This window comes from Myotis brandtii, unplaced genomic scaffold, assembly GCF_000412655.1.
Source record: "Myotis brandtii unplaced genomic scaffold, ASM41265v1 scaffold600, whole genome shotgun sequence".
In the NCBI taxonomy this organism is placed as follows: Eukaryota; Metazoa; Chordata; class Mammalia; order Chiroptera; family Vespertilionidae; genus Myotis; species Myotis brandtii.
The window spans coordinates 177,369-196,756 of NW_005370273.1; the positions used below are offsets into that span (position 1 = coordinate 177,369).

Consider the following 19,388-nt stretch of genomic DNA (forward strand, 5'->3'; position numbering starts at 1 on the left):
GTTATAAGGTTACTCGGTTACTCAATAGAAACCTCCGAGAAATTTAGTGAGAACCTCAAGAATATAAAAAAGGACCAATCAGAAATTAAGCATACAAGCATACACATAAAGAATATTATACAGACTCCCAACAGCAGACGAGAGGATCGCAAGAATCAAGTCAAAGATTTGAAATACGAAGAAGCAGAAAACACCCAACCGGAAAAGCAGAAGGAAAAAAGAATCCAAAAATATGAAGAGAGTGTAAGGAGCCTCTGAGACAACTTCAAGTGTACCAAAATCTGAATTATGGGGGTGCCAGAAGAAGAGAGAGAGCAAGATATTGAAAACCTATTTGAAGAAATAATGACAGAAAACTTCCCCTACCTGGTGAAAGAAATAGACTTCCAAGTCCAGGAAGCACAGAGAACCCCAAACAAAAGGAATCCAAAGAGGACCACACCAAGACACATCATAATTAAAATGCCAAGAGCAAAAGACAAAGAGAGAATCTTAAAAGCAGCAAGAGAAAAAAAGTCAGTTACCTACAAGGGAGTACCCATACGACTGTCAGCTGATTTCTCAACAGAAACTTGGCAGGCCAGAAGGGAATGGCAAGAAATATTCAAAGTGATGAATACCAAGAACCTACAACCAAGAATACTTTATCCAGCAAAGCTATCATTCAGAATTGAAGGTCAGATAAAGAGCTTCACAGATAAGGAAAAGCTAAAGGAGTTCATCACCACCAAACCAGTATTATACGAAATGCTGAAAGGTATCCTTTAAGAAGAGGAAGAAGAAGAAAAAGGTAAAGATACAAATTATGAACAACAAACATGCATCTATCAACAAGTGAATCTAAGAACCAAGTGAATAAATAATCTGATGTACAGAATGAACTGGTGATTATAATGAATCAGGGACATAGAAAGGGAATGGACTGACTATTCTTGGGGGGGAAAGGGAAATGGGAGATGCAGGAAGAGACTGGACAAAAATCGTGCACCTAGAGGAACAAATGTAATAATCTGAACAATAAAGATTTATTAAAAAAAGATATTCAACTCTCCCTTCCTGCTCCCATTCTACCACCACTTGCATGTCTATCACTCAGAGTTAGGGCACCTTACATGCGTGTCAGTCTGAGATAGGGCACCTTACACACGTGTCAGTCTGAGATAGGGCACCTTACACACGTCAGTCTGAGTTAGGGCATCTTACATACGTGTCAGTCTGAGATAGGGCACCTTACACACATGTCAGTCTGAGTTAGGGCATCTTACACGTGTATCAGTCTGAGGGCACCTTACACGCGTGTCGGTCTGAGTTAGGCACCTCACACATGTATTGATCGTCCTTCACTAGGACTGCTCCTGATTCAACTCTGAATTAACCACAGCAACTCATCTGTTTCCTCTTAGAGCAGAAGGGAACTCCGCTCCTCAGTGAGGCTGCAGCCGCCTGGATGTGTGAGTGTGTTAGTAAGCCTCTGAGACACAGGTGCCAGGGGACCCAGGGGGTGTGACACTGGACTGAAGATTCAGTCTGAAGCTGCCCAAGAAAAGGAGATGTAACACCTCAGACAATGACACTCTCCAGAAGTCGGTTTCTTCTCCATGAGCCCCCTGCCATTCACTCAGGCCTACGACGCTTGGGCACTCTGCTCGCCGGGCCTGCTTCTGTATCACTCACTCACCCCCAGGCTCTCAGCGTAGGAACCTGCCCACCCACACAAAGCACCCCACAATCTCTGCAGCTTCCTGACAACAAGACCGTGCGCAGCCACACAATAAAAGCTTGTCTACGATGATCTCATTCTTTCTCCTCTAAAAGATCCTACCCCTTAACTAAGCAGAATACGCCATCTTCTCTGTTCTCCTACTGGCTGGCGGACCCGTGAAGCAGCAGCACTCTGCTCCCTCAAGCTCTGACCTTCCCACCAGAATAGCAATATCAGCACACAGATGCTCATGAGGACAAAATTAAGTTGTAGACACTTGCCTGATGTTTTATAGCATCGTACAACAACTGCCTTCCAGACGGGCTATCAAAATCTCCAACAATCCAAAAAGTGACTGGCCTGATAAAAGAATCATCTGTAGAAAAACAAACAATAGACTGAGTTGGAGAGAAGAAAGGACATTCTGTTTCAATATGGTTATTAAGTAAAATAATTTCTGAAAATCATGCAAAAAAAAATAAGACGATTACAAGTTTAATAAAGATACAAAGCAAAAGTAGTGAAACTGATAGTAGAATGAAAGCAGGGTACCTTCCATATGGTTTAATTATAAACTAGGGACATGCAATTATTAATTCTACTAAGGTTTGGGCATCTGTTAGCACATAAAATGAAAAAGACCTTTGAACGTGTGGGTAACATATAGTCTTTAATCATATTAATTTGTAACTTTCTGAAATATACTTCTTTGCAAACATTTATACAAACTTTATCTGAATGGATAAATTATCTACTGTTACCCACAGGTTCCATAAATATCCCAATAAAAGGTCAATAAATTCTGAAATATAACAGTACCTGAAATATGATAATTAAGAAAAGAAACAGAACATTCTAAAGTTTAAAGTTACCATAGATTTCCTTGGAGGACATCCCTGGGCAAAGGTAAAGGAAAAAAAAAAAGTCATTTCTAGGGTTATTGCCTATTATCAGAGTCAAATTTTAAATAACACCTAACACGAACTATGCTTCGTTCTGTTCCTTAGTCCCACTCGTGCTGAGCACTGTCCAGTGCTCCTCAGAACCAGTTTCCTGAAGAATCAAATGGAGCAATGACTGCACTTACATAGGCCTAGGCACTAGACCTGTTCTCTAGAGATTACAGTGGGATGCAAACAGCTGCCTTAAAGGGCAGTCAGTGTGACCACAGGGGAAGTGCCTCTGTCTGCCATCAAAAGGATATCATTTCACACAGTCTTAACCTAGATAAATAACTACATAAAATCAGTTTTAAAACTTACACAAGTATTTCTAGAACCAACCCAATTAAAAAATCAACCCAATGCTGTTACTGAAGAGGCAAGACGAAACAATTTCCAGTCCATTAACCCTTTAAAACATCATAAATGTTTTTCCATTCTGAGCCATGAATTTTTTTTCCTTTTGACTTTAATATCTAATTTAAAAATTACAAAGACAACATTTAAATTTTCAGAAACATATAATTTTAAACAGATATTTTCTATGCTCAAATCATAATAATTAATAAATTATGACATCTCTCTCCCAACAGATACTAATGATTAAATTTTTTTGCAAATACTAAAACAAATGTTGAATCCAAGATAAGCCTAGAATATATTACCTTTCTTTGTCAGATAGTTCATACTATTGGCTATAGCAGCAGTCTTGCCTTGAGAATCTAAGGCAGTAAATCTAGCATAATCATCCACAAAAAAGTTATCTGAAAAAAAATTGAAATAGATTAATAATTAATATGACTAAATTCCATCTAATGTTAATTTCAACTGATAATCTGACATGACCATAAGTTTTATAAGAATGCATGAATGAGATATATTGCTTCATATTTATTAAACAACTTTATAATCCCAGACCCCTATTCCAGTAATAACATTTTAATACACAAAGTTAATAAAAATGAACACATCTCACATGACTCTCATGTATGTATGTGTCATTTCAATGGTTTGAATTTATTCTAGTCCCACTTCTATCACTTTACAGCCTGAGAATATTTCCTAAAGATCCCCCTTAGCATCATCTCTCCCTTCCACTGTCCATCCACCATAATAAGCTCCTCCTTATCCTTATTTGGGGGAGGAGGGTGTGCAAAAATAGGAGAGAAAATACAAAAATTCTCATTTTAATGTTTTCATGAATCAGAAAATAGTATATCCTTAGCCCAAACAGAAACAAAAGGTCAATTTCCGATACATAGCTTCTCTGATTAGTGCCCATGGGCATACTCTCAATAATCGTTTCCCGCCATGACCAGTTTGGCTCAGTGGATAGAGCATCAGCCTGTGGACTGAAGGGTCCCGGGTTTGATTCCTGTCAAGGGCATGTACCGTGGTTTCGGGCACATCCCCAGTAGGGGGTGTGCAGGAGGCAGCTGATCGATGTTTCTCTCTCATCAATGTTTCTAACTCTCCCTCTCCCTTCCTCTCTATAAAAAATCAATAAAATATATATTTTTTTAAAAATCATTTCCCCCTCAGATTACTCTTGCCAAAATTCCAGTTTCAGCACGTCATTCCCTTGCTCTAATCTGCCCAGTAATTTCTTCCTACCTACAAAATGGTCCCCAGCCTGGTATCATAAACCCTCTATCTCTAGCAACCTCCCCAAGCTTATGCATTATCTCATGCCAACACAGATGCCACTCTTCTCTCACTGTCCTCCAAGCACGTCTTGCACATCCTCCCATCTACCTGTCTGCTCACCCACTCACCCACCTGTACTTTCATTCCACAAAACACACTAACCCTTTCCATCAGGACTCCAGACAGGAAAGCTGGTAAGCTAGACAGAAAGCAGTGCCCGCCACGACTGAAAGAGAGCAGCAACAGTGGCAGAGCCAGGGCTGGGGCAGGAGGCGGCCAGCTGTGCCTTCCCTGACAGGCCCACAGCTCGCCCCACAGACTGCACTGCTCCCGGGACCAGCACCGTTTCTCAGCTCATTACCACAGCGCCCACAGAGAAAGGACCTCTTCATTCACGCACACCCCAAAGGTAACTACTGACAGTTAAAATGATGAAAACAACAAAAGCTCAGGATAAAGATTCACAACACTGTTCGCCTTGCTCTATTAAAACTTTCCGGCGCCCTGGCTGGTGTGGCTCAGTGGTTGCACTGAAGGGTCGCAGGTTCAATTCCTGGTCAAGGGCATGTACCTGGGTTGCAGGTTTGATCCCCAGGCCTGGGACACATGTGGGAGGCAACCAATGGATGTTGTCTCTCTCACATGGCTTTTTCTCTCTCTCTTCCCCCCCTCTCCCTCCCTCCTTCCACTCTCTAAAAATCAATGGGAAAAAAAAATCCTTGGTGAGGATTAACAAAAACAAACAAAAAAATTTCTGGTGAAAAACAAAAACCTAATGTAAAGAAACAATGCAGTTCACATTCTGACTATTTTCTTTTCAAATATAAGCATTTATGTGCATTTTCCTCTACTGAAAAGATATTCAGCTCAAGTTAGATTAGGAGATGGTTGCCATAAAGTAACAGCCATAAGTAGATCTACACATTCATCATTCGCCATGACAACAGACACATTTGGCTCTGACTTCGCCAGTCCCCGTCTTTCCCCGCAGTGAGACTTCTCGGGCAGGGATGACACTTCCCTTCTTCCCAGCGGGTTGCTAACGTGGTCTTCAGATCTCACAGGAAGGCCTAAGGAGCCAACTACACCTGGGCTAGCACACCTGCCTCCTGGAAGGTATTCTTGTGGAAACAACCCAAACGCTCATCAACTGAGGAATAATAAGCAACACGTGGGCTAGTTATACTATGGATATTAATCAGCTATAAAAAGGAATGAAGTACTACTGACATATGCTACAGCATGGATGAACCTGAAAAACATTGGAAGTCAGTCACAAAAACTTCACATTATATGAAATATCCAGAATAGAAACATACATAGAAACAGAAACTAGATTAGTGGTTGCTGGAGGATAAAAGAAAAAAATGGAAAGTGACTAATGGGCACATCAATTCTTTTGGGAGTGATGATAATGTTCTAAAATTAGTGGTAATGATCACACAACTTTGAAAATATACTAAAATTTGTACAATTTGAAATTGTGCACTTTAAAGGATTTAGTTTTATGGCATGACACTATTTCTCAATGAAGCTTTATTTTTTAGAAAGGCATTATGTTCTCAAAGAAAAGCTACCTAAAATATCTGTTGACATTATTGCTGATTCTAGAATAATGATGAAGAAAAGATAGTGCTTGAGAGTTTTATAACTAAGAAAGTGAATGATACAGGTCCCTTTTATCATCTAAGATTGTTTAGTTGGTAAAAGGCACTGGATATTTTTCAAAGTTTAGAAGGATTTATCCAGGAAGAATTTCTCTCCTTTTGGAAGATACTTTTGTGAATTTAGAAGCTTGTATTATAAATTCAAGGTGCAATGAATTTAAACATAAAATTGTGTCACAATCTTGGGTCATCTTCTGAACACTGACATCTAATAAATGCAAAGATTCTGAAAAACTAATCAAAAACAGCCCGAAAGTAGTTCCTGAAATGCTTCTTACTGGTTGCTGTTAAATCCAGGTATTCTCGCTCAGCTGTCAAAATCCTAGCATTGATTCGTGGAACAACATTCGGCTGATTCATAATATACTCTACCACATCCTGATCATGGGACAGTTCACCCTAAAGAAAAAAAGAAAAACAGGGTATGGGTGGGATGAGCGTTAAAACACATCTGATCAAAATAATTTATTAGAAACTAATAAATCATTAACTTTATATTATCTTCTTATGTACCAGTAATTGCTAAAAACAGGCGTTACCACATCACAGGTCCCTGTTATTGCCGAGCATAGCTTGGTGTATTGTGCACAGTATAATGTTAACTCCTTCAACAATGTGAGGCAGACATTACTGATGTCCCTGTTAAAGATGAGGCACCTATGGCACAGAAGGTTAAATAGCTAACTCATGATCACAGAGCTAATGAGAAGTGAATATAAAATGCAAATCCAGGTTTATTTGATCTCTCCACATACCACTGTGCTTCCCCAGAAATAAGCAAGTTCTTCAAATTAGTTAAGAGTTAATGTCACCAGTTCCCAACTCATAAGCTGTATTTTACAACTTTACATGTATCACACCACAACATGGTCACAAGCTGCAACAAAACCAAAGGAGAAAGGAGAAAGAACTGAGGTAGAACACGTACCCATGAGAACCAGGAGAAAGTGGCATTGATTTCAAATGCAGATTTTGGACAAAGTCAGTCCTTTACCAAAAATTATACTGAAGACATTTTTCCTATGACACCACCAGAGTTAGAAGAAACTATTAGAGATGAAAAAATAAGAAGACTTAAGCAGATGCCAAGAGAGAAAGAAGCAGCCCTTGAAGAAATGTGTAAGAAGATACACCAAAAATAATAAAATGTTGCCATACTTTAAAATATAAATAAAATAAAATAAAGCGTTAATACAAGCATGCCCTGGCCAGTTATTCAGTGGTTAGAGCATTGGCTTACACACCAAAGAGTCATGGGTTTGATTCCTAGTCAAGGGCATGTACCTGATTGTGGGTTCGATCCCCGTCTCTGGTCAGGGCGTGTGCAGGAGGTAACCACAAACAATGTTGTGTGTCTCTCTCACATGGGTGTTTTTCTCTGTCTCTCCCTTTCCCTTCTACTCTCTCTAAAAATCAATGAAAAAAATATCCTCAGGTGAGGATTAAGAACAACAACAACAACAAAAGTTAACACAAGCAGAAAAACATTCTGAGATCTGCTCGTTGTTAGTTTCTCTTAAAGAAGAAAGCCACATAAATTTTCTCAAGCAGTTAATATACTTTGTAATAAAAACTGCCCCAAGCCTTTTCACTTCCAGGCATCCAAGTAACCACATATTTCCAGAATCACAATTACAGTGGGGAGAATAAAAATAATTTATTATTCTTCCCTTTTATACTTCTCATGTTATAGAAATACCTGTACAGCTGATCCTTGAAAAATACTATTTGAAGTGCACGGGTTCGCAAGGGTCCACTGATACACAGATTTTTTTCAGTAAATGTATTTTCTCTTCCTTATGATTTTCTTAACATTTCTCTAGTTTACTTTATTATAAGAATACATTATATAACACATGACATACAAAATGTGTGTTTATCAACTTTTTATGTTAACAGTAAGGCTTCCAGTCACCAATAGGCTTAGTAGGTAAGTTTTAGGGAGTCAAAAGTTATATGCAAATTTTTAACTGCAGGGGCGTTGGCACCCCAACCCCTGAATTGTTCAAGGATCAACTGTAGTTTATTGTTAAAAAACAAACGAAAGTTGAGAAAGAAATGTAATGTACTTCAAATAGGAAAAACTCCGAGTCCCACACCTACACCTAATGATGAAATGTCACAGGTGGAAGGGGGTCCTGAAAGGTCCTAAAACCAACCAAAGAGAGGATCCTGAAAACAGGGATAGAACGACTCATCACATAGACCCAGTCCTGAGTCTGACTCACAGCTGATTTCTCAAGAGAAATCAGAGATCAAAAGGCAATGGAATTACATATTCAAAGTGCTGAAAAGAAAAGGCAGTCAACCAAGAATTCCATATTCAAGTAAATTATCACTTTTAAATGAAGGGCAAATAAACACATTCCCAGATTAAAAAAAAAAAAAAAACGAAGAGGATTTTTCACTAGGAGACCTAACTGAAAATGGATCCAAAAATTAAATGTTAAGAGAAAAACTATAAAATGCTCAGGAGGAAAGAAACATAGGTATAAATCTTTGTGACCTAGAATTAAACAATAGTTTATTATATATGATTCAAATAGCATGAGCAACAAAAGAAAAAATAGTAAATTGGACTTAATCAAAATTAAAAACATTTGAGCTTTAAAGGGTACCACCTAACAGTGAAAAGGCAAATCAGCCCTGGACAATTTGCTCAGTGGTTAGAGCGCCAGCCCACAGACTGAAGGGCTGTGGGTTCGATTTTAGGCAAGGACATGTACCTCGGTTACAGGCTCAATTCCCAGCCTCGGTTGTGACACGTTTGGGAGCCAACCAATCAATATGTCTCTCTCACATTGACATTTCTCTCTCCGTGTCTTTCCCAGTCCCTGCTACTCTCTAAAAATCAATGGGAAAGAAAAATATCCTTGGGTGATGATTAACAAACAAAACAATAAAAGGAAAGGCAAATCATAAAATGGAGAAAATGTGTGAAAATAATACATATAAGTGATTAGTATCCAGAATACATAAAAAAATTCTTACAACTCAAAAATAACAAAACAACCCAATTAAACATGAGCAAATAATCTGAATAGACATTTCTGCAAAGAAAATATAGGCTACACTTAAAGAGACGGATAATACCAAGTGTTGACTACAATGTGGAGAAAGTCGAACCTGGACACACAGCTGACACGAATGTTCATGCAGCTGCTTTGGAACATAATCTGTTAAAATAGCAGGCAATCCCACTACTAGATCTATGCCCAGAACAGCATGTATACAGCTGTTCACAGCAGCACTATCCATAGCAGCCGAAGTGGAAACAGCCCAAGTACCATCAGCTGCAGAGGAGATAAACGCGCTGCATCCACCTGAGGAACTACATTTGTCCACGGAAGAGAATGAGACACTAACACAGACTCTAACAAGGATAAACCTGAAAGCATTATGCTAAGTGAAAGAAATCAGGCACAAAAGACCACATATTGTATGAATCCATTTATATCCAATGTCCGAAAGAGGCAAATCCACAGAGAAACAGATTCATGGTTGGCAGGGGCCGGATAAGGGAAATGGAGAGTAACTGCTACTGGGTGTTGGTATATTTTAGGGGTGATGATAATGTTCTGAAACTAGACAGAGGTAATAGTTTCGTAACTGTGTTTACTCTAAAAACCAATGAACAGTCCACTTTAAAAGGTTGAGTTTTATGGCATATGAGTTATATTTCAACAATAACTATATATGTGAAATATTTTAACTTTTTTTAAGTCAAAATTCCTTACAAGTAGAACAAATATCTCCCAGAATGACTATCTTAAGAATTTTTAAAATAAAATTTAATCCTGAAACGAATAAAATCAGCTATTACAAAAACAATGTATAGAAAGTCTCATGAATATTTCATTACAGCTTGGCCAGTGTGGCTAAATGGTTGAGCATCAACCCACACACCAAAAGGCTGCAGGTTCGATTCTCAGTCAGGGCACTGGCCTGGGTTGCCAGCTTGATCACACGTAGGAGGCGTGCAGGAGGTAGCAGATCAATGATTCTCATTAATATTTCTATCTCTCTCTCCCCACCCCCTCCACTCTCTCTGAAATCAATAAAAACATATTTTTAAAAAATATTTTCATTATTGCAGAACTTGCTAGAAATCTGCAAATCACTTACAGTAGTGTATAGAAAATAGTGATACTTAAAGAAGTTTACTGCCTACGACAAAAATGAAAGCAACCATTCTCTTTCAAAACCAGCCTGCAGGTCAGCTCACCAAGTACACTGCGCGCTGGAAGAAGCTGGTGGTCTCCAGGATCTTGTGCATGGTGATGGTTTCCAGCTCATCAGGGTCCAGCTGTGCCTTTTCCAAGGGCATCCCATTGAACAGAACGACAGGCAGCAGACCAACCCCAGTCTGCTCGTAGTAGCCTCTTGCTTCCTAAAACACAAGGGACCACAAACAGCATATTTTTGTCCTTCATAAGACAAATGGAACAAAGCATATTTTTCATACATGCAAATTCTACCCCCAAAAAAATCAACAGAAATATTGTCACCAAGAAATAACTAAAGAAATTTCATTTAAAAAAAAAAAATCACAGGTGATATCATAGTTAATATCCTACTGGGTAAATCTGAGATTAAATTATGGATACTTTATAAAAACACAAAACCTTGTAAATTAGGAAGTAGTATGGGGCTAGGGGTAATTTTAAGTAGATCAAGCTACCAAAACTATACAACAGATCTTTTGGCAATGATGGAGATATTCTATTTTCGCTCTCCAATGCAGCAGCCACTAACCACACCACTTGAAAGCTAGAGGCTACTATAATGGGCAACACAACAACAGATTGACATAAATTATTAGTGTTCTTGGACATATAGTCTAAGAAGAAATATTTACACCCAATTCTAAGTGAAAAAGGGTCCATGTCACTAAAAAAAAATTACACATGCAGAAAACAAAACAAAGTTGATGTGAAAACAGTGTTCAAAAATTGCTCTACAACCTTCTGGCCCTTTAAATACAGTTCCTCATGTTGTGACCCAACCATAAAATTATTTTCGTTGCTACTTCATAACTGTGATGTTGCTACTGTTATGAATCGTCATGTAAATATCTGATATGCAGGATGGTCTTAGGTGACCCCTGTGAAAGGGTCGTTCGACCGCCAAAGGGGTCGAGACCCGCAGGTTGAGAACCGCTGCTCTACAATATACTGAGCTCAAGCTTTTTCCTCTCCAGGACAAAAGAGTTTTCTTGGCAGGGAAATGTCAGGCTGACAAACTGGCAACTATAAATGGCAGATAAATATATTTTTTCCTGACTGCCATTTTTCCCTGTCAAAATAGGTACATTCCCCAGATAACAACAACAGACCCCAGAATTAAAACTTCCTTGTTAAATATCGTATAACTGATATTTTTCTGAAAACAGAACTTTTTCACCTGCAAACCGTTGCAGTGGTTGCCAACCTTTCGGACCTCATGGACCACCAGTGGTCCGTGGACCACCGGTTGGCAACTGCTGGTTAGAGAGCACAGAGACTGGGTAACTAGCACAAGCATCAGCCAGGGACTGCTTAGTTTCCACCCAGATCTGGCCAAAGTAGTACCTGACTGCGAGACCTCTCTGAGGACTGGAGATGGCTCAGGACAAAAGGTCTTTTCTCTATAGCAATGTTCAGACTTTTAAAATTTACCCTTTCAAAACTGTAAGCATGTAAATTCTGTTCTGTGATATCTCAGGTTTTTCAAAGATGTTTATAAAAACTCAATTTTAATATACTTTGAGCTTTGAAAATGATTTCCCTAACAAAACAAAACCCACATTTTAAATCTAAGTGACAATGAAAAGTAAGTTAAGTAACGTCGGTGGTCTTAGGGAATGACGACTAAGTGAAAGGCAGGAGTGGGAAGAAGACGTTTTGACTATATACCTTCCATCTTTACAACTTGTAAAGGGTTTACCACACCAAATAACAGAATGCAGCCCAATTATCAAAGAGCCACGTTTAAAAATTACATGTAAGAATTTCTATCAACTGATCACCAAAAATGTTAATTATAAATAATGTTAAAACATTAATCACTGGAAAAGTCTTATGAATGAGCCACTCACAAGTGACAACTAAGATTAATAAAGACCCAGAATTAATATGCCAAATGCAAAATGTTTGCATGTGTAAGTTAGAACTTTTTTATCTACCATTATCTTACTGGCTTTGAAAGATACACACCAATCAGATGATAGTCTCTTCAGTTTAAAAGTTCTACTTTAATTGTACTGCCCAGTTTTAGAAATAATTGCTTCCTTCCAGTATCAGAGATAGAATATTCCTCAGCTTCAGATTTATAACAAAAGTTACAGATATTTATAAGTATAAAAACATTTGCTGAATACACTCATTCCTCCTTTTCAAAAGAATCTATTTTCTTGGGCTTTTTTTGTGTGAGGGTACAGCTCCCACAAGTTTAAAAATCTTACTAAATCATTAGATTCTTAGAACCTATAGGAATCTCACAACATCCTTCTCTCAAGAGTATACCCAGCCTCCTCCCACTCCCAGGCATGCAGCTCACGATTTAGTGCTCTGGGTTAGTGAGACTCTCACTGGACATCCATATCAATATTACTTTATTCAAAAACCATAAAAGGTAAGTGACTCAAATAGTTAGAGAATGAAGCAGTATATACAAGTAATATGATCTCTTATATATGGGAAGAGCTGCTAATCAGTCCAGATGAGGAAAATGGTCAAGTCTGGAAATTCCTGAGGAGCTAGGTCTGATACACCCATTTGATTCTTTAGCAAAACAAAGATTTAAACACAATAAAAGACAATATGTAAAAATACCCTTTCCCCAAACTTGTCTACTGCATACTTTTCAAGCAAATACTTTTGATATAACAATCACCCACAATAAAAAGGCAACATGAATTTTTTCTTCAATAGAATAAATTAGAATTAAACATTTTCTAAACGTGAAATAGATAAAATTCCATTCACTCCCTCAAATCTTTGGTATTCCCAAAGTGGTCTTTCTTGTATTTCATCTGTTCTTTTTCTACAGCCTACTATTCTTGCTGTTTGTGAAAACATGAAAAAAAAAGTACTAGGCCCAGACAGTGTGGCTTAGTTGGTTCAATCCTGTGCACCAAAAGATTGCTGGATTGATTCTGTCAGGGCACCTACCCAGGTTTCAGGTTCGATTCCTGGGTCAGGTCACATATGGGAGGCAACCAATCGATGTTTCTCTCTCACATCGATGTTTCTCTCTCTCTCTCTCTCTCCCTCTCTCTCTCTCCTCTTCTTCTCCCTCTCCCATTCTCTAAAAATAGTATATGTATATGTATATGTATATGTATATGTATTGATTCTGTCAGGGCACCTACCCAGGTTTCAGGTTCGATTCCTGGGTCAGGTCACATATGGGAGGCAACCAATCGATGTTTCTCTCTCACATCGATGTTTCTCTCTCTCTCTCTCTCTCCCTCTCTCTCTCTCCTCTTCTTCTCCCTCTCCCATTCTCTAAAAATAGTATATGTATATGTATATGTATATGTATATGTATATGTTGTAGTATATGTATATGTATAATATGTATACGTATATTTAAAATAGGTTGCTGGTTCAATTCCTGGTCAGGGCACATGCCTGGGTTACAGGCTTGATTCCCAGTAGTGGGGGGGTGCAGGAGGCAGCCAATTGATGCTGCTCTCTCTTTGATGTTTCTATCTCTCTCTCCTCCCTTCCTCTAAAAATTTTTGATAAAAACATATTAAAATTTTAATTAAAAAATCACTGGGTGTCCATATCAATATTACCTTATTCAAAAAAATCATAAAAGGTAAGTGACTGAGCAGAATGCTGCAATATCATAATGGATTCATCTCCAGTGTAAACTGAAGAGATCTCATGCCCAGCTTCAGCTCCATACCCACCTTGATATATCACAGCACAAGGAGACATCACACTAGAGCAGGATGACGTCAGCATCACGGCTGAAGGAGACGTCCCTCCCACCACAATCTGGCGTCCACCGCGGACTCAAGTGGCCTTGTGAGGGGCTGGTTAACCGGCACCATCTGCCCCGTGGCCCAGGCAGAGTCCGCCCCCTGGTGCATCAGGGGATGGGCACAGAGACTCCAACCCCGCCCCCTGGTGTATCAGGGGATGGGCACAGAGACTCCAGCCCCGCCCCCTGGTACATCAGGGGATGGGCACACAGACTCCAGCCCCGCCCCCTGGTACATCAGGGGATGGGCACAGAGACTCCAGCCCCACCCCCTGGTACATCAGGGGATGGGCACAGAGACTCCAGCCCCACCCCCTGGTACATCAGGGGATGGGCACAGAGACTCCAGCCCCACCCCCTGGTACATCAGGGGATGGGCACAGAGACTCCAGCCCCACCCCCTGGTACATCAGGGGATGGGCACAGAGACTCCAGCCCCACCCCCTGGTACATCAGGGGATGGGCACAGAGACTCCAGCCCCACCCCCTGGTACATCAGGGGATGGGCACAGAGACTCCAGCCCCACCCCCTGGTACATCAGGGGATGGGCACAGAGACTCCAGCCCCACCCCCTGGTACATCAGGGGATGGGCACAGAGACTCCAGCCCCACCCCCTGGTACATCAGGGGATGGGCACAGAGACTCCAGCCCCACCCCCTGGTACATCAGGGGATGGGCACAGAGACTCCAGCCCCACCCCCTGGTACATCAGGGGATGGGCACAGAGACTCCAGCCCCACCCCCTGGTACATCAGGGGATGGGCACAGAGACTCCAGCCCCACCCCCTGGTACATCAGGGGATGGGCACAGAGACTCCAGCCCCACCCCCTGGTACATCAGGGGATGGGCACAGAACAGAGACTCCAGCCCCGCCCCTTGGTGCATCAGGAGATGGGCACAGAGACTCCAGCCCCGCCCCTTGGTGCATCAGGAGATGGGCACAGAGACTCCAGCCCTGCCTATGGACCTGCTTGGTCCATGAACTGGCTCCAGAGCCTCTTGGACACAGCCTGGGAACCCCTGGAAAAAATGTCTTACAAAATCATCCGTGGACAAGAGAGTCTTTGTGGAAGTCCAGGCTTCTAGCAGAGAAGCTCCAGGACACCACTGGAGAAAATAACTACAAGTTTGGACATAGTAAACAGGGTAAGAGCAAGTCTGTCTTTACACTACCACCCCTCCCAAAGTCAGTGCAGCTCATGGCCTAGAGGTATCTTCAGTGCCTATGACTTCTTCTGCAGGGGAAAGTGAGAGCAAGTGAGCATGCCCCTGGCTTCCCCACTATCTAGGATGCTGCCACAGAGGCTCGTTTCTCTCTCATCCATCCTAAAGCACTGACTTGGGAGCTACATGCCTGGGAGTGGGAGAGGCTGGGAACACAGACGCTGCTCTCAGAGGACGTCTAATGGAGGCAGATCATACTGCCTTCATCAAGATATACACCCATGAGCCACCCAGAACACCTCCTCCACAGATTTTCCCAAAGGGCTCACGGGTACCAGTGCTCACCCCAGACACACTCCCACCCTGTGGCGGCTCCCAGTGTACACTCCTGACAGTGGCAGCAGACAGAGTTTTGCCAGATGGCCAGTGAGCACGTACAGAAAGTCAGCCCAAATCTGTGGGCCAGAAAGAGCCAAAAAACTTGAGCTTTAGGGCCATCTTGGGGAAAACAAAAGGGGGGCTGGTCAGTGTCCAATATTGGGCACTGCAGAATCAAGAGAATCTATACAAGCTTCTGAATTCTGTCCCACAGAGAACAAAGAGCATGGAGCAGGTGTATCCACAGACAGTCAGAATGCCTCAGAATTCCTAGCAGCCTGAAGAAAGGTATTTCTCACCCAAAGGCAGTTACAAAAGACTAGAGGAAGTGACTGCTACTTCAAATGCATAGAAAGCAATGCAAAACTGCAAGAAACATGAAAAATAAAGAAAGCGTAACATCACCAAAGAATCACAATCATCTTCTACTAGCTGATCCCAAAGACACGGAGACCTGTGATTTACCCAATGAAGAATCCAAAATAGCTATTTTAGGGAAATGCAATAAGCTACCAAATAAAAAAAAAAAAAAAAAAAAAAAAAAAGAAAAAAAAATAATTCAACAAAATCAGGAAAACAATATCTAAACAAAATGAAAAGTTTAACAAAAACAGAGAAATCATAATAAAAGAACCAAGCAGAAATTCTAGAGCTAAGAAATCAATGAATGAAATGAAAAATGAAACAGCCTTAACATCAAATCAATCAATCAGAAGAAATAAATCTTTGAGTTAGAAGAGAAGAACTTTGAAATTATACAGCCAGAGAAGAACAAAGAAAAATGAGTGAAAGAAAGAAATGGTAGCCCTGACCGGTTTGGCTCAGTGGATAGAGCGTCGGCCTGCGGACTGAAGGGTCTCGGGTTCGATTCCGGCCAAGGGCATGTACCTTGGTTGCAGGCACATCCCCAGTTGGGGGTATGCAAGAGGCAGCTGATCGATGTTTCTCTCTCATCGATGTTTCTAGCTCTCTATCCCTCTCCCTTCCTCTCTGTAAAAAATCAATAAAATATATTTAAAAAAAAAAAAAAAAGAAATGGTATATGGTTAAATTACTGGAGTCCCAGAAGGAGACAAGATGGAGAAGAGGCAGAAAGCTTATTTTAAGAAATGGCTGAGAACTTTCCAATCTGGGGAGAGATTTTGATATCAAAGTTCATGAAGTCATCAAACAAAAAGAGATCCTGAGCAACAGACATTATCATGAAACTGTCAAAAGTCAAAGTCAAAGAGAGAATATTAAAAGCAGAAAGAGAAAAGAACCTTGCTGCTTTAAAGCAAGGCTGTCAGCAGATTTCTCAGCAGAAACTCATAGGCAAGGAGAACGACCTGATGTGTTCAAAGTGCTGAAAGAAAAAACTGCCCACCGAAAATACTCTCCTGGGCAAAGGTAGCCTTTAGAAATGAAGTAAAGACTTTCCCAGACAAACAAAAGTTAAGAGTTCATCACTACTAAACCTGCCCTACAAAAAATGCCAAAAGGAGTTCTTTAAGCTGAAGTGAAAGGATTCTAATCATTAATATAAAAACATACAACACACTGGTAAGAGTAAGTATACAGTCAAATTCAGAATATTCTAATATTGTAATATGGTGGTTTGTTGACCACTTAACACTAGTATTTAGGGACAAGACTATTAAAAATATACCTGTAATTTGTTAATGAATACACACTATGAAAAGAGGTAAGTTGTGACATCAAAAACATGGAGTAAAAGGGTAGAGTTCTGTATGTGATAAAAGTTTTTACCAATGTAAAGCAGATATAAAAGATGTTATACGTAATCCTCACAGTAAGCGCAAAGCCAGAATCTACAGATTCACAAAAGGTAAAGGAACCAAAGCACACCACAGAAAATCATCACTTCACCAAAGAAGACAGAAAGAAAGGCACAAAGGAACTACAAAACAGCCATAAAATAACTAATAAGATGGCATTAATACATCCCTTACCTAACAATAATTACTCTAAATGTAACTGTATTAAATACTCCAAACAAAAGGCAAAGAATGACAAGAAGGATAAAAAAGAGCAACAACAAAGCCCAAAGTTGGCAGAAATAAAGATCAGAAAATCATCAGGAAATAAAGATCACAGAAAAAAATAAAAGACACAGAGACCAGAAAAACAACAAAAAAGAGCAACAAAACTAGGAACTGGTTTTTTGAAAAGATAAACAAAATTGACAAACCTTTAGCTAGATTTAACTAACAAAAAAACCCTCAAATAATAACATAAAAAATGAAAGAAAAGACATACAACTAATACCACAGAAATACAAAAGATCGTAAGAGACTACTATAAAAAATTTATAGACTAACAAATTGGAAAACCTAGAAGACATGGAGAAATTCCGAGAAACATACAACCTACCAAGACTGAATCATGAAGAAAGAGAAAATCTGAATAGACCAATGAGTAAGGAGTTTGAATCAGTAATCAAAGACCTCCCAACAAAGAAAAGGACTACATGGTTTCCCTGGAGAATTCTACCAAACATTTAAAGAAGAATTAGAACTAATCTTTCTCAAACTCATCCCAAAATTGAAGAATAAACATTCCCAAAAACAATTTACGAGACCAGCATTACCAGGTACCAAAGACAGATAAGAACACTAAAGAAAATGACAAGTTGATGAACATAGATGCAAACACATTAAAAGGATCATACACTATGATCAAGTGGAATTTACTCCTAGGATGCAAGGATGATTCAACATGTGCAAATCAATAAATGTGATATACCACATTAATAGAATGAAAAATAAAAATCATATGATCATCTCAATAGATACAGAAAAAAGCATTTGACAAAAAAAAATAATGAAAAACTGAGCACAGAAGGAACCTACCCAACATAATAAAGGCTATATGTAATAGGCCCACAGCTAACATCATTCTCACAGGTAAAAGACTAAAAGCTTTTCCTCTAAGATCAAGAAGAACGCGAAAGTCCTACTCTCACCATTCCTATTCATCATAGTGCTAGAAGTCCTACCAAAAGCAATCAGGTAAGAAAAAGAAAGAAAAGGCATCCATACTGGAAAGAAAGAAGTAAAACTACTTTTGTTTGCAGGTGATATGATCTTATATGTAGAATATCCTAAAGACTCCATCAAAAAACTATTAGGAATAATCAACAAATTCAATAAACTTGCAGCAAACAAATCAAAATTCGGAAATCATTTTCCTTTCCATACACCAACAACAAACTATCTGGGGGCTGGGAGGAACCCACTCACAATAGCATAAAAAACAATAACATACTTAGGAATAAATTTGACCAAGAGGGTAAAATTTGTTCACTGAAAACTATAAGACTTTGATGAAGAAAAACGAAAATCAATCTCTCTCTCTCTCTCTCTCTCTCTCTCTCTCTCTAACACACACACACACACACACACACACACGCACGCACGCACACACACACACACAGATATCCCATCCCATGTACATGATCCCATGTCCATCTTACCCAAAGCCATCTATAGATTCAATGCAATCCCTGTAAAAACTCCAATGGCATATTTCACAGAAATAAAGAAAAAACATTCCTAAAATTGGTATGGAACTAAAAAAGATCCCAAATAGCCAGGGCAATCCTGAGAAAGAACAAAGCTGGAGACATCACACTTCCTGATTTCAAACTATCCTATATAATAAAACCTTAATATGCTAAGTGTCCGGTCACCTGGTCTGCCATTCAACCAATCAAAGCGTAATCCTATCTAATAATAGAGAAACATGGTAATTAACCATAACTTCTCCAATAACTATGGAAGAAATTGAAGCAGTCATCAAAAAGCTTCCAGCAAACAAAAGCCCAGGACCAGATGGCTTCACAGGGGAGTTTTACCAAACATTCAAGGAAGAACTAAAACCTATCCTCCTCAGACTACTACAAAAAATTCA

The 19,388-nt window shown here is 39.7% G+C and overlaps 1 protein-coding gene across 4 annotated transcripts in view; it reads right to left on the reverse strand.

Moving 5' to 3' along the window:
• UGGT1 (UDP-glucose glycoprotein glucosyltransferase 1) overlaps nt 1-19,388 on the reverse strand; it is a 184,855-nt gene that overhangs the window by 76,319 nt on the left and 89,148 nt on the right. For 3 of the 4 annotated variants that reach the window (XM_014550394.1, XM_014550393.1, XM_014550396.1), the window contains exons 18-22: nt 10,183-10,347; nt 6,236-6,356; nt 3,309-3,407; nt 2,575-2,598; nt 1,984-2,078 (exon numbers count right to left, since the gene is read on the reverse strand). In XM_014550394.1, the coding sequence (XP_014405880.1) occupies nt 1,984-2,078; nt 2,575-2,598; nt 3,309-3,407; nt 6,236-6,356; nt 10,183-10,347 (504 nt within the window). The remainder of the gene's footprint in view (nt 1-1,983; nt 2,079-2,574; nt 2,599-3,308; nt 3,408-6,235; nt 6,357-10,182; nt 10,348-19,388) is intronic. The other variant, XM_014550395.1, reaches the window with a different exon arrangement.